This window comes from Danio rerio, chromosome 7 (assembly GCF_052040795.2).
Source record: "Danio rerio strain M-AB ecotype USA chromosome 7, GRCz13ab, whole genome shotgun sequence".
In the NCBI taxonomy this organism is placed as follows: domain Eukaryota; kingdom Metazoa; phylum Chordata; class Actinopteri; order Cypriniformes; family Danionidae; genus Danio; species Danio rerio.
In genome coordinates this window covers 24,122,230-24,138,857 of record NC_141027.1, presented here as the reverse complement: position 1 = coordinate 24,138,857, position 16,628 = coordinate 24,122,230, and the positions used below count along the sequence as shown (strand labels likewise).

Here is a 16,628-nt window from a genome sequence, read left to right as displayed (position 1 = left end):
TAAAACGTTGAGATTGGTTAATGTTTCTCTTAACAAAGGCTGTATTATTTGACGACAATAATAGGCTAATAAATGCATAAACAAAATAAATAATTGTACCCTAACATTGTATTATATTATTTTTTCCGTAAATGTTTTTAATTCAATATATTCCTAGGATTCAACACTTAATTTTTAGCATTTTCAGTGTTACACACTGCTAAAAAATGCTTTTCTTACTTAGATATTTTTGTCTTGTTTGTAGTCTAAACATTCACAAATTCTTAAATCAAATAGAATTTTCTAGATAAACAAAACATATTGTCTTGTTTTCAGAAATATTATGCCCAAATTAGGTGAGTTATTCATTAAAATAAGCAAAATAATCTGCCAATGGCGTAAGCTAAATAATCTTATGTCAAAAGGAAAACAAGATTATTTTGCTTACCCCAGTGACAGATTATTTTGCTTGTTTTAAGTTTAACTCACTTAATGTTGGCATATTATTTCTCAATACAAGACATTATGTTTTTCTTAACTAGAAAATGGTTCTTGATTTAGGAGTTTTTAGACATTTGGACTAGAAACAAGACAAAGAATCTTAGTAAGAAAAGTGTTTTTTGCAGTGCACGTACAAGAAATAATTTTAACAGGCTTTTATAACGTAATAATTAGCATTATTAACATGATTACTGAAGACAAAATTAAAAAAATTAATTTACAAAATGTCACTTTTGGAAAAATTACACACACACACACACACACACACACACACACACACACACACACACACACACACACACACATATATATATATATATATATATATATATATATATATATATATATATATATATATATATATATATCAGTTATTTTTACTATTTGTGTTGTATGTTTTATTGAATAAATACAGCCTCAGTGAACAGTACAACCTTAAATCAAAAACAGCAAAAAAAAAAAAAAAAAAAAATATATATATATATATATATATAGGCCTATATATATATATATATATATATATATATATATATATATATATATATATATATATATATATATATATATATATATATATATATATATATATATATATATATATATAGTCTCACTGTTTCCAAACATGTTTCAGCTGGTAGTGTATTTATTAATGAAGCTCTTTCTGCCTCCTTTAGACAAACACGAAATGTTTTATCCAATCTGATAAATGTGCGCGATTGTGTCAAGGTTGTTTGTGTAAGTCCAAACAGTAGGCTGAACCAATGGCACAGTCTGTTTCAGAAGTTGGTCTGTGTGACGAAATAGTGGGATGCTATTCATGCGCGCTGCCCGAGGGAAAGGTGTTCCGGTCGGGGAAAAAAGCCACAGAGGAAGAAGAAAGGGGGAGGAAGGGAAAAAATTGGAAAGAAAGAAACTGTACGTTGAACATTTTAGCGCAGTTTTCCGGCGTAGAGTGCGCAGTGCGTGTTTATCCACGCGAATATGTGTGGCTGAGCGAAACGCGAACTTCCTCCCTTCGACTCGCTGCAGCTTCTGCTTTATTGTTACGCGCTTTTGAGGACTTCCACTTTTGGGGAATAATGGTCATTTTCTTCTGAACTGCACCGGGCAAAGTGGAGATCCTGTGGAACAACGGGAGGCTTTGATCTACCGTGTAACTTTTTGCTGGGGAATAATCGCTGGTGAGCTCGCGGACACTGGCGACTCGTTTATCCGCGATAAATGAGAAACGTTTTCAACTTGGCTTTTTGAAAGCCGCTAGTTGGACAGGAAGGGGCCGTGGAGGATCCCATAACCTGTGTGTTTAACTCCAGCCCAATCAAAGGAAGACGTGCTGGAGTTTATTCAGTATTTAAACCCTGCTCCCTTTTAATCAACCCACAGCGCATTTTAGGTAACTCTACAGAGAAAACGAACCAAGCGGTAATTATAAAACTTGCCAGTGTTTCCGACAACAGAGGCAGTGGATCAGTGCTGGGGATGAGACGGGGGGACTCGTCGTTTGAATGGAGCAGCTCTGCGCGAGTCTGGGACGAGTGTTAAGGACTCTTTGAAGCCCTACAGTAGTTTCCACACATTGGTTTGCTCACTGCTGAAGACAAGGCCACAAGTAGCTGCAAACAAATGGATGAACATGCTCCCGTTCACTCTCCTGTCCAGCAAGTTCACCACAAGCAAACAGCTTGGAGTCAATCCTCTTGTTTTCAAGTCTAACTAGCGCGACATGTAGCCTGCAGAAAATGCCATAGTGTTTTTATTTATCTTCAAAGTTACATATTTATTTTTGTAGATCTTCAGAAAGTATTAGTTTTTAACAGTTAGTGTTTTTGTATGTGTTTGTGCGGATTTGTATTCTTTGTTTTTGGTTGTCACACATCGTTTGGTCTGTTATTTCACCTGCTGTTGAAACACTTGAATGAGGTTTGTGTCCACACTGTATTTCACCGTATTTATGTCGTACACTATTTAAACTGTAGTCATTTTCAGGTGGCATCTATAAGAAATTCAATTGGTACTTTATATTTTATATATATCGTAGTTGAGCTTATATTATCAAAAGCAAACAATGGATCGACTTGGCATCAAACTCAAGCAAAAGCTCAAACTGAGTGACTCTGGCAGTGTCAAATTCAGCAAAAAGAAAAATGACTTGGTCAACACGAATAACAACAGCAACACCAATAATGCCAATAATGGGATTGTGCCACAGATCAACGCTCCCGCGAACACTTCTCAGTTCCCCCTCTCCACTTCTGTTGAGGCCTGTGGACAGTCAGCTGGAAGACCTGGGAAGGTGGGCTCTTCTCAGAGAATCGCACCTCCCAATAACACAGCAGTCCCTGTAGCTGAGGATTGTGGGCCGGGGATTGAGCATCATCCATCGACTCTTGCCCCTCTGCGGCGCCGGTCGCCCCAGCAGCGAGCATCATGCTACCTACCTGATACGTTGGAGGGCCGTGGTACCTGTGACCAGATGAGACGAGGAGGTGAAGGTGACCCACAGGGGGCGTACAGCCCGAATTCCCGTGCAGCCCTAAAGCAGCGTCGTTATTCGCTGGAGCTCCAGCAGCTTGTTCGGCGGCAGCAGCTTCTCGCCCAACCTCCTCCTCTGTCGTCCGTACCCCCTCCATACCCGACGCACAGCTCGGCAGCCCGCTTGTCTGCGGTGGAGCCCAGCTTCCTCCATGAGATGGAGCGGCACAAACGCTTGTCCCTGCAGGAAGCTCTCTTCTACAAGCGTCTGAGCTCAGGTGGTGAACCCTGGGATAGTGGACGCCCTGCTTCCCTGTCCCATCCACCACAGAGGACCCACGATAGTAGCGTAGGGGGGTTCTTCTTCCCATCTGCACCAGCTCTGAGCCCCTGCTCTTCGTTCAGCTTACAGGAGTCTGTGCTGGCGAGCCCTCGCTCCAGCTTTGCCAGCAGCACAGCTAGCGGAGGAGGTGGCGGTGGTGGGAGCCCTATGGGAAGTCGGTGCAGCAGTAATCGGACAAGTGGCATTAGTTTGGGCTACGACAACCGGCATACACCTGGGCCCGCTCAACAGCTTCAACTTTCGTCGACCCAACTCAGTGGCACAACTTTGGGTCAAGCACACCCTGCACCAGGGAAAACAGGAGCGCCACCTATTGAGGTTTGGAGGGACTGTCTTGAAGGTGTGTCTGGCGACAGCCGTCACTCATATCCTCCTGCGCTGAGCACACATACTGTAACCTTCCACCGTGCAGAACCAGACTGGGGTCCTATTGACCAGCGGGGGTCAAGAGGTGATGCTGTGGGCGAAAGGGCACGACACTCTGACTTACTAGGAACCCGCTACCAGCAGGAGCTCACCCGCCTGCTATTGAGGGATGCTGCCCTGGAAGGAGAGGCATTACTTGGGGGTTTGACTTTAAAAGAACAGCCTGTGTCTGCCACCATTCTACCCAGCTCCACATCAACTCCAGCCCCCACCGCAGCTCCAGGCAAACCCCCGGAGGAACCAGCGGCTGGAGTGGACAGACAGGAGTACTTCGGTGAGATCACAAACCCATCCTATTTGGCTTGTTTGTTCATGACTAGTGTGGCGGTAGAGCATGAATGTATGTGATGTGGTCAGACCTGCTAAAACACGCAAGTGTTCTCTGAGGACCTAAAGAGCATCAGGTTCAGCTAGCCTTCTTCTTTCTTTAACTAACCATAATAACTAACTCGCAAGTCACCGAGTGAATATGTGTGTATATATATATATATATATATATAAATATATAAATAGGCCCTCCACCCAAGGCTATATAGAATTCTGAACAAACTCCAATGTCAAAAATATCTGCCTGGAGCGAGCATAGTGATTATGCATGACCCCAAATTACAGGCTCTGTGATATGCTGGTCATACCAAAGAGCTGTGAGTAATACAGTAGGACAGAGGCTTGGTTAAGAAAAGGGTTTTCTCTCTTCTCTCTGTGTGTGTGTGTAAGTGCTCTCGGCTTTCGGCCAGCCACAGTTTGAGCGAGGGTGTGTTCATGTGTGTTAGCGTGCACTAGCGTGTGCTGGCGTGTGCTTGTTTAGCTCAGGTATTTGAGTCCTCAGGGAAGGCTCTCTCACACACTCAATTGTGAGGGTTGGGTGTGTGTTTGTGCCTTCTGTGTGTGGAGCGCTTTGTTGCGACAAGGAAACCTCCACGAAAAGCACCTGTGTAAAGTTTAAGACATTACCTCACTCCGACACAATATCTAATACCTGTATCTAACAGTCTATTAGCCTTTTTTTCTTGAGTAATGAAAGGGTTGTCAGACTCTGGTCAGATTTATCAGTGTGTGTGTGTAGTGTTGCTACAAGAAACAAACCCACTGATGATGGTGTTATGAGGGAAGAATGTGCGAGTCATGCGGCGCAGACACGTATTTTTAAGTCCAGACAGCTCTGCCACCGTGTTTGTGTAATTGCTACGATCGAACGGTGACCTCATTGTCTTGGGTAGCCACCTGAATTATGTGTGTGTGGTGATGCTTTTGTTTATAGTGTACTCAGATTATGTTTGTTGCTGTGTTCTTGCTTTTCAGGTACATGTGTGAAGTGCGGTAAAGGCGTTTATGGAGCAGATAATGCTTGCCAGGCTCTGGACAGTCTGTATCACACCCGCTGCTTCACATGCGTGTCCTGTGGTGAGTGGTTTAAGTAGTGTTACACTTGGATCAGTGTTTCTCAACCACGTTTCTGGTGGGCCACCAACACTGCATGTTGTGGATGTCTCCTTTCTCCGTCACACCTCTTACAGGTCTTTCAGTCTCTGCTAATGAGCTGATGATCTGAATCAGGTGTGTTTGGTTATAGGAGACATTGATAATGCAGAGCTGGTGGTCCTCAAGGAAAGTGGTTGAGAAACACTGACTTGGATCACATAACCTTGTATTTCACTACCTCTTCATTTGGGTCATTATTTGTCTTGGTGGGGTTTTTAACATCTCTCTGCTGTCTTGTTTTCGCTTGTAGGGCGAACGCTCCGGAACAAGGACTTTTACAATGTCAATGGCTCCGTTTACTGTAAGGAGGATTACATGGTAAGAATGACTTTAGGCTTAAAAGTGCTGCATTTTGACTTTCTGGTCATTTTAGACCGTGTTAAAGGTTTAAAGATATTGTATTTATAAATTATAATTATTGCTTGTGTTATTAATAATAATAATTATAATAATAATATGGATGACACGGTGGCGCAGTGGGTAGCGCTGTTGCCTTACAGAACGAAGGTCGCTGGTTTAAGCACCGGCTGGGTCAGTCAGGATTTCTGTTTGGAGTATGTTCTTCCTGTGTTCGTGTGGGTTTCCTCTAGCTAATCTGGTTTCTCCCACAGTCCAAAGACATGTGCTATAGTTGAATTAAATAAGCTAAATTGGTGTATGTGTGGGTGGGCATACAAGAGTGTGTTTGGGTGTTTCCCCTTGCTGGAAGGGCATCCACTGCGTAAAATATATGCTGGATGACTTGGCGGTTCTTTCCGCTGTGGCAACCCCTGATTATAAAGGGACAAAGCCGAAAAGAAAATGAATGAATACTAATAATACAATCAGTAATAAGGTTTTAAGTATGAAATGAGAAATGTTTATAAATAATATAATATTTATGAAATGAAAAATTGTTGGTATTTAAAAAAACAAACAAAAAGTTAAAGCGAAGATAGAAAAATATGCTTGTGCATTATTATGAAATATATTTTATATACAGTTTATTTTTTAAATATATACAATAACATTTTTAAAATGGAAGAGAGGATTTTTTTAACATTCAAGTTTTTTTAATTTAATATATATGTAATAATATCATTAATAAATTAAGTATTATATATTTTAATTATTGCGTATATAAAGAGTTCATATTAGGCATGGGCTAGTATAAGATTCTGAAGGTATGATAAGTATAATGATGGTAAAAAAAACACCTTTTTTCCTATTTGAACACAAAGGCTGCATCCAAAATCGCACACTTCCATACTATATAGTATGCTAAAAACAGTATGCGAGCTGAGTAGTATGTCCAAGTTCATAGAAATTGGAAAACAGTATGCGAAAAATACCCGGATCAACTACTACTTCCAGCGAGATTCTGAAGTGTGCATTAGATGGACGTTACGCTATCCTATGATGCCCCGCAAAAGAATTCAAGAATGTGATAAAATCATGATAAAATGGCAGATGTAGTACATCTGAGCTCCATTTATACTACTCTCATTCATACTGTATAGAACATACTTTTCTATTAGTCGAGTTGTAAATTCAAATGCAGTTCCTACTGAGTAGTAAGTAATTTTGGACAGCCAATATATTTATTCTGAGAAAAATTTAAAATATTTTATAGCAGTAAACATGTCAGGCTAAATAATTCAAATGAATCATTGACTTCGGCTGTCTTCATTTGTTTCGAAAACAAAGATTTCTTTACAATTTAAAACGGAATTTTTGGAAATATTTTCTGCTGGAGATACTGTTGTCCTAAAAAACAACTACAAAAAAATCTTACATATACCGTAGGAACGATATAACAGACAATTTTGCCGGTTTTAAAACCTGGACAAATCGTGGCATAACTTGAAAATGGTCATCATTCCATGTTTAGTTCAGATGCAAAACCTTTTAGTACCGTCTGATATTTTCCTTTAAAAGTTGCATTTTTCTCAGCCTCTAATATTTATATTCAGTTATTTCACTTTAAAGGCAATGAAAATAACCCATTGTTTGCCATAAGAGTAAAATTACTAAAGTTACACACAAAAGCCTGAGAAAAATGATAATTTTAGAGGAAAATTTCAGATGATTTCTGAGGATTTCAGATGACACTTAGAGGTTTTTGCATCTGAACTCTTCATATATTAAATATTTACATATAGCTGTCATTAAATATTGCTATAAAACAAATTGTACACAATTTCATATGTAGATCTAAACAATATTTGATTTTCTAAATGTTCGTTTTAATCAGTTTTAACTCCTAATGTTTTTATCCCAGTTCTCAGGCTTCCAGGAGGCAGCAGAGAAGTGCAGTGTTTGTGGGCACCTCATCCTGGAGCAGGTCAGTGTGAGCACAGTGTCAGTGTTTGACGGCTATAAAGCTCTTGTCTTCACAGTTCTGTGTTTATGTGTGTTTGTCAGATTCTGCAGGCTTTGGGGAACTCTTATCACCCCGGATGTTTCCGTTGTACAGTCTGCTCGAAGGCTTTAGATGGTGTGCCCTTCACAGTGGACTACCTCAACAACGTCTACTGCGTCTCTGACTACAACAGGTCTGTGGAGTAAACTGTGTTAATAACCATTGTTAGTAAGGCTGCACGATATTGGAAAAATCTAACATTGACTTTTCTTTTCTTTTTTATTTTATTTTTATTTTGTGATATGAATACAATTTAACCAGATGAGTTGAATAACTATTTGGGAAGAATTGATCATTTTTGATTGATTGGCATGATTAAGGGAGTGCATATAATATAATAAACAATCTACAGGCATGGGTAAATTCAATGAAGAAAAAAAATATGCAAATTAAATAAACAGCATTTTAATGTTTTTCAAGCAGTCTGACTGTAATCAGGTATACAGTCATTTAATAATTAATTATAAAATAATATTGCATAGTCTTCCTTATGTAAACAATTCAATAAAATTAATTACAAACTGTAAAAAAGTTAAAAACGCTGCAATTTATTTTGTCTGAATACTTTCAAATCCCTCACACAGTCACAGGCCTCAATCAGCATTAGTTATAATCCTAAATTATAATCCAGACTCGCGATGTAACTATTGCGAATGATCACATTGCGTTATTGATGCTGAAACTATATTTTGTGCACTCCTAATTGTTAGTTAGTTTAACATTAACAACGGCTTGATTTGTTGCTGTTCATGTTTAGTTGTGACCTGAATATTGCTAAAAATATTAATATTTGAATTTTGTTTTTGAATTAAATGTGTGGCAGTGTTCGCATAGAAGCCAAAATATTAAACAGTTGATTTCAATCTTTTTTTTTTATCTATTAGCTTAGCTTAGCGTAAACAATTGAATTGGATTACACCGTTAGCATCTAATTAAATTTTTTTGATACTTTTCTTATTTAAAGATTGACTCTTACTGTTGAGCTCACTGTAGCCATGGTACAGCATCAAAGTTGATGAAACTTGATTATTGATGTGCTGAAATGAGAGTATAGTTCCTATTTATATAGATCTAAAAAATAACAACTTTTCATTTTTCGGTCTGTCTTATTACACAATGTAACTACAATAGAGTGAAGCTTTAATTTGAATTTCTTTTTTTTTTTTTTTTTTAGCCAAACGCTAATGGTCTAATCTGAATCAATGATCTATGCTATGCTAAAAGTGAATGCAATTAAAAAAATTGTAAAGCTTAAATTCTAGGTAACTTAAAATGAGCCAAAAAAGTGGAGTGTTCCTTTAAGATATATACATGTGAAACAAGCTTAGTGGCACAACCTCTATATTGTAACATATAAAATATTTATATTTTTGTGCAGAGCAAAAACTGACAGGAAACATGATAAATTGTTAAACTCCTCAGGTCATACTTGCACATATTGAAGAAGAGATGGATTGCATGTACACAGAGCCAAACATAATGCTTTTCTAAATGCTTTGATTGCATCTGAAAGCACATATAATATGGAGGAGGTACTATTAGTTATCATTAAATTGATCATCCATTGTCTCTAAACCTACCAGTGTCAGTTATGTCTCTCAAGGCCTTAAGGGATAGTGAAGTGTCCATTCTATGCATATTTCTGATTCTCGACTAAGAGAGTACATTATCCGGGTACTTTTTTCACCAACGTTTGTCACATACTGTTGTTGTTTTTAACAGCATGGTGAAGTATGTGATTTCGTAGCTTTTGTCAGATGCATTCAGTTTTTAACAATGCCATTCAGAAGTAAGCTAGAGTAAGATTTATATTGGTTTTGAAAGGAATTGATAATTTCATTCAGAAAGCATGGATTACATTAATCAAATGTGTGAGTAAAGGCATTTAAATGTTTCACTGCTTTTACAACAATCTGATGACAAGACTTTTACAAGACTGCAGTGATGGCTGCTACATACATCCCATGTATATGGTCTGAAAGCATGAGAAGAAATAATAATAATTAAAAAAAATACATATATGTATATATATATATATATATATATATGTATATATATATATATATATGTATATATATATATATATATATATATATATATATATATATATATATATATATATATATATATATACAAAAATAAACATTTTACTAATTTAATTTAAAGAATAACATAATAGCATATAGCAAATAACCAATATATGCAAATAACCAGTAACAACTTTTTAGTGGTCTTTTATTCCATTTTAAAACCGAAAACTGCTATTTGTCAGTAAATCTGTGTTTTTGATCAAATATATGATTGTATTTTTGTATCTAAACAAAAGTTGAAATGCATGCAAGTAAGCTTTTAATCCCTATAGTTTCTCCTGTTTGCTATCACATTGCTGTATCTATGTTAGATCATTGATCACATTTAAATATATGTTTACCTGCTGTTGATGTGGGTCTTCTCTTTCTCTTCCTCAGGACATTTGCTCCCAAATGCGCTGCCTGTTTACAACCCATATTACCTGCTGAGGTAACTTATTTTCCTAGTAGCATTAATCTACAGTTTGTAACTATTGGGTTTCTAGCAGTTAATACATTTAAAATGCATGATTTTTGTGAAAGAACATTGTTGCTGGGACTACCTTTTAACAGTAAATGGCGCTCTAGACTAGTTGTTAACCTTACATCTAAATGTTTATAAAGAAGAGCGTTTGAGCATTTAGCTAAGATTTTTATGATCTCCTAATTTGGATAAACCTTTCCTAACTTTTGTTAATAGTTATTTTAGATTGAAGTGGTATGTGTAAGGAATTGGATGCAGGAAGATTAAATGATTTAGATTTTATTAGGTTGTTTGGAAAACACAAAGCGTAAAAAAAAAGGAAAAAAAATGAAGCTCAGAAGTCGTTCGATAGAAAATAGCAATGCATTTCAGAAATCTCAGAATCAATGAAACAAGTTTTTAGAAGGATTTGAAGGCTCTGCCAACTTCTACCAACTTCTTAAGCATTTTTCACCACAGCTCTAATATTCAATTTAAGTCAATCATATTGCTGCAGAAGTACTTGTTTTGAGTTATTAATGTTATTTGTGATCTGCTAAAAATAATTGTATAAATTTTAATAAGTCGTCTTTAAAGATTGGATTGAAAAAAAATTGTACCTAGGTAAAGACTTTCCCTGAAAGTTTACAGTTTAAAATCTTTTCAAGCTGTTTGGACAGACGTGTGTAAGTATAGTGTATAAACCGTCATATTGGGGTGATATAACCACACCCAGTCCTTTTTTTTTTTCCAATTTAACAATATAAAAATGGTGGACCTTGGTGGAACTAATTTTCATGTGAAGCAACACACCCCTAAAACCCCTGTGTACACGCCCCAAAATAACACTTTTTAACACATTATAATAAAAAAATCTGAATTGTATTTTGAACTGAACCTAAACTGGCACACTCAGAAGAACCAAAATATTAATATTAAATCTTAAAAAAGGGGTAACCTATGTGCCCTTTAAAGTCTGTGTTTATTTTGCCAGTGCACATTGTTATTTTGGTAATATTCCATGAAATTCCTGACCACTTGCTTTTGCGTTTGGTGTACCGTCCCTTCCCCGTTTCGGTAGCTGAAAAACCGCCATATTAGGGAACAGTACATTTAGAACATTAACAATACTGAAATAAAGGTCTCAGCAACTTCTGAAGATTACTATTATATATACATACATTTACACTAGGTATCGCATACGTATGCGTCAATACCGCTGCCACATTTGTACAGTGCTCCCAGGATAAAAGTCATTCAGTCACACTAGTCAAAACCAATCTGAAGATGCTGGACTTTTGCGCTGCATATGGGTGTAGTAACGAGCAAACAAAGAAAAAGCATGAAGGCAGAACATTTCATAGGTAAGATTTAGGTTTTTAAGATTTTGTTTTAACTTTTGTGCTCAACAAGTCACGTCATTGATGATAATAATCACTTACGGCACTGACCATAAGTTAAAGTAGCACCAACTTGCTGCAAAATCTAGACTTATGCTAGTTTTGTTAAATAAAATCATCAAACAATGTAAATGAAATATTGTATCTTTACAATGAAACTTGTATTATTGTCGGCTAAATAAACTAACGACTAGCTTTTAAAGTAACTTATAAGGGTGCCAGAAAACATAACAATCCCTGCGCCAAAATGTGCATACTGTCCTTCATAAAGGATTGAACATTACAAATGTTATAGACCATTCAGATCAAAGAGGTGAATATTATGCACATTGAGTCGCAGGGATATCGATGGTTCACACAAGTCGTTTATAACAGAGATTAATTCACAAACGAATCGCTCCCTCTGTTAGAATGAGAAGTGAAAGCGAGAGAGGGGTGTGTTTCAGGACATGGATCAAATCAAATTTAACAGGGAGGGACATTTCCATGCACACAAACACTTGCGTTTTGTCTGCAATGCCCGTGCGATCACTGATCCATAGATATAGAAAAGTGATGTAAAATTATAATTTTTGTAATTTAAAAACAAATATTTGCATACTGACCACCGGGAAAACTCCTGATCATAGATATATGTGCATAGGTGTATATCTCTGGCTCAGGATGTCCAGTCTTGATATCACATACACTTCAAAGGAGCGCCACCCTGTACTAAAATGGCGACTTTACTGACACAATCCATCCAATAGACAACAATAGCATATGCGACATCTAATGTAAATATCTATGGCTATATGCACAGCTAATGCTTTTCAGCCAACAATAAACTTCTGATGAAAGCTTGAAATGTAATTAAATTACAATCACTTAAATAGACTTAAGCATTCAATTAGTTGTATAAGCATGAAAGGCCGTGTAAATGATAGCGTCGTCAGTAGCAGCAGGCTAGCACAGAAACTCCATTGAAAATACCGGGGTAAAATAAATGTTCATATATTAACCTCTTGGCGGAGGGAAAGTGAATTTAATTCAGGGCTTCTTGTCCACAAATTCTCATTATTACTCATATAAAAGGTGGATGTGCTCAGCGTAGAAAATCAGAAAAAGAATGAAAACATTCATGATGCACTTGCTCATTAAATTATTTTCATTAATTACACAAAATAAAGCTTATGAGCGGTGAATTGAGGATCATGTGTCTGCGTGTGTGTTTCAGGGCAGTGAGGAGATCCTCAGGGTGGTGTCGATGAACAAAGACTATCACTTTGAGTGTTATCATTGTGAGGTGAGTGTCCTAGAAAGCGGTTTGGTTCACCATTTGCTTGTTCTGGAGATAACACGTGCTCTCTTCTGCTCCAGGAGTGTGGAAAGCAGCTCTCGGATGAGCCTGGATCTCAGTGTTTCCCTCTGGATGCTCATCTGCTCTGTCACTCGTGCCACATGAGCCGGGTCTGCGTCACACACAACCTTCCTCCTCACAACAACACACACTGAACTGACCAACATCACCTACTTCATATTCTCATATGCACACTGTAAATGATCGTCTTTATGTAAAGCTAGAGGGGGGTAATGCCTTTCTGAGACTTGAGGTCAAAGTACATTTCAAATGCAAATCCCAGATCCGCTATTGACTATATCGCCCTCTAGTGGCTGGGAAATGCAGCAACTGAATCCTGCTGAACAAAAAAAGATTCTCTTGAGGTTAAGATTGTCGCCTGCTTGTTTCGTTTAGAGGGAGTCGAAATATCACAGAACACTGTTTTACTCCTGTATCTACTGTTTGCTGTAGGGAAAAAAACAAGGGATTATTATTATTTTTTTGCTTAACATTTTTCTATATTTAATTTCACTAGCTAAGATTTTGCACTTAAACATGTTTACCTATTAAGAGATTTTTTTTTAAATAAAGTGATTGCAAAAGATTAAAAACATTCCTGTATCTGTTTTAATTAATAAATCTCTTTCTGTGTATAAGTGTGTGGGTTTTTTCTTCTTTCATCCATAAATACTTCAGATCAGGGGTGTCCAAACTCGGTCATGGAGGTCTGGTGTCCTGCTGACTTTAGCTCCAACTTGCTTCAACACTCCTGCCAGGACTTTTCTAGTATATCTAGTAAGAGCTTGATTAGCTGGTTCAGGTGTGTTTGATTAGGGCTGGAGCTAAACTCTCCAGGACACCGGCCCTCCAGGACAGTGATTGGACACCCCTGCTTTAGATCAGAGATGCCCAAACTAGGGCCTACAGGCCAAAGTTGGCCCATGGTAAACTTTGATTTGGCCCACCATCCCATATGAGAAGAGATTGTTATTTCTAATTTAACACCACCTTCTTTTTGTTTGTTTTATTGCTGAGCTACAAAAAGCAAACTGAAATCAAATGCTTCAATTTAATGTTTTAAATGAATCAGATTTTTTTTTTTCAAATGTTAAGAAATCCGGAAAACATTGGCGTGCAATTTAAGACAAAAAAACGTGCTCTATTGTACTCCATTCTGTTATAAATGGGATTGTTTTTGTTTTTAATATAAAAATTTGGTTATATTATTTTTTAAAATATTATTTAATATACACAACATAAAATGCTCTCATTCTGCTTAACTACTGTCAAGAAGCTACTGCTACTGTTTTGGGAAAAAAAGAATCCCCTACATGTAAACTGTGGCTTGGAGAAATTGCCTCACATTTGGAGTGAATTAGATACTATTTGAAAAGAAAACCTGAACAATTTGACAAAATTTAGAATCCTTTTATCAGTTACCTTAAAAAAAATATAATGCATAATAATGCATAATTTCTGTAATGTTTTAACATGCTTTGTCATCATACTCTGTTTAAAAAAAAATTCATGTTGTTTTTCCTTTTTTCTTATTTGCTTTGCCTGTTATATGTGGACAAAATATGAAAACAGAATTCATTTTTATTCATTCTTTTTTTTTTTTTCTTCAATAAAACATTTGACAAAAAAAAAATATATATATATATAATTTTTTTTTTATAAAAATACATATTTCAAAGCACTTTATAGGACTTTTAAATGTATTATTAAATTTAGTTTTAACTAATTATTTTTTAGAAATTACGAAAAATAAAAACTATTGTAATAGTAATAATATATTAGTAATAGTAATATAATAAAGACTATGTCAACCCTATAAATTTTTTTGTTTGTAATAAAACGTTAAAACAAAATGTAATCAGTGCTATTAAAAAATGTAACCAATAAATGTGTTTTAGACCCATTTTGAGGGGTGGTCCAAAGTGTAATTTTAAGGCTTGGTTGTGTTTATAAGATGCAAAGCATTGTGTGTTCATGATTAATCTGTAGAAAATTACATTGTTTTTCCTATATCTTTGATTATACACAGCTACTCAGCTAACATGAAAACGAAATGTCATATTTCCTAGTTCCTCTGAAAGGCCCACCCTCAAGAGGCTCTGATTGGTCAGCTGTGCTGTGAATCGGCTCCACATCACCACATCACGACCTACAAGTGCGTGCTTTTGCACTGTGCAGACAGTCGCTGAATCACAGAAAATAAAGAGCACACAGCTGAACCTCACGCCTGATCTCTAAAATAACACCTGACAAGTGTCTTTCACACATATTCAGGTTATAACTTATAAGCATGTGTAAGTAAGTAAGAAATGTTCACATATTTTTTGTGGGTTTGTTATTTGAGATGTAGAACGCAGATGTTTACAGGGGTTTGATGGAGAACTATTATATTGTAGCTAAAATGTTGATTTGTAGCTAAAATGTAAATTGTTTGTGATACCAAACAGCATTTCTCCTTGTTTACATCCTCGCTTCAACATACCGTCAACGCTAGAAACTGCATGTAATAAATCAATTTTAACAGATAAAATACAGGTTGTGGCTCACAATCCACAGCTTCGTCGGTTGGAGGAGTTTTTAGCCGAATCCAGCACTGAACTGGGAGAGATTCTGGAAGTTCTCCTTAGTCAAATGCTAGTGCTATGTCTTTTTTATAATTCTCTGGAGCGATTGTAAGCATTTCTCTGTGTCATGTTCTTTGAAAGCCCAAATACAGAAACAGAAGCAGCAGCGTTTTAGCTTTCTCTGCTGTAACATTACAGTGCCTCTGGCCAGGGTGTGCATTTGGTGTTTACTCATAACCTGACGCGCTTATGATCTCATTAATTAAATGTATTTTTTGTAGCCCCAAAAAATTGTTCTGTGTAGGCTTTGCAAAGCTAATTTTGTAAAAGCTAATGTCTCCCGTTGCATTGAACTTTGAGCGTATTACATTCAGTTGCTTATGTTCACACAGCTACATTACACATCAACTAGTTTAAAATATGATATTGTAGTAGAACACCCCTTCAAAATATTCATTTAAATGATTAGCAACCTGGCCTTTACATTAAAAAACAATAGATGCCTTTTAAATTTTAAGATAGGGTCCCTAACACCTTTTTATGCAAAAAGAGCACAACTAGTTGTAAATTGTTAGCTAATTTGTTTTAGGACAAGGAAAATGAGTTGTAAAATAAATATCTGAAGATCGATTTAACCCTTTAACTGCCTGCTCTACCAAACGGTTGAGCATATTTTGACTGTTAAATTTAAAGAATGACTGTTTAAAGTGATGTTTACACACAGCATTGTTGGTTTACATGAACATAATCCTGTTGCACTACACTTGATTTAGGTTTTATTGTAAAAGAAAAACAAAACATGTTAAATGAGAATCTGAAACATTTGATATCATACTTGAAAAAATAAAGATGATTCCGTTTTTCAAAAATTGGTTTTACACTTCATATTTTCTAATTTAGTATTTATATTCATTGTGGTACTTTCACCATAATCTGCCATATTAACCATTTGGTACAGGCTGATATTTTAGAAATTATAGGATGTATTTAAAAAACATTTAGTGTGTTAACTAGCGATTAGAATTAATATATATATATATTTATTTTTTTTCTTCTTTTTTTTGGTGGGGCAGTTGAATCTGCATGGAAAAGCTGCTGAATTTAGTTGTAAATACACAACCCTCAAACATTCACTAGTTATTCTCTGCATTTATTAAAGAACTTTAGCAATTGAAAGCCAAACATCAGC

General features: G+C 36.3%; 1 protein-coding gene across 1 annotated transcript; it reads left to right on the top strand.

Annotated features, from left to right (window-relative positions):
* Window positions 1-1,343: 1,343 nt before the first annotated feature.
* On the top strand, window positions 1,344-13,468 carry ajuba (ajuba LIM protein). The gene is made up of 8 exons (XM_087261034.2): window positions 1,344-3,995; window positions 5,024-5,125; window positions 5,454-5,521; window positions 7,464-7,526; window positions 7,607-7,737; window positions 10,073-10,124; window positions 12,753-12,821; window positions 12,896-13,468. Exons 1-8 carry the CDS (start codon window positions 2,546-2,548, stop codon window positions 13,028-13,030), a joined length of 2,070 nt encoding a protein of 689 aa, XP_087117160.1. The 5' UTR covers window positions 1,344-2,545; the 3' UTR covers window positions 13,031-13,468.
* The last annotated feature ends 3,160 nt before the right edge of the window (window positions 13,469-16,628 follow it).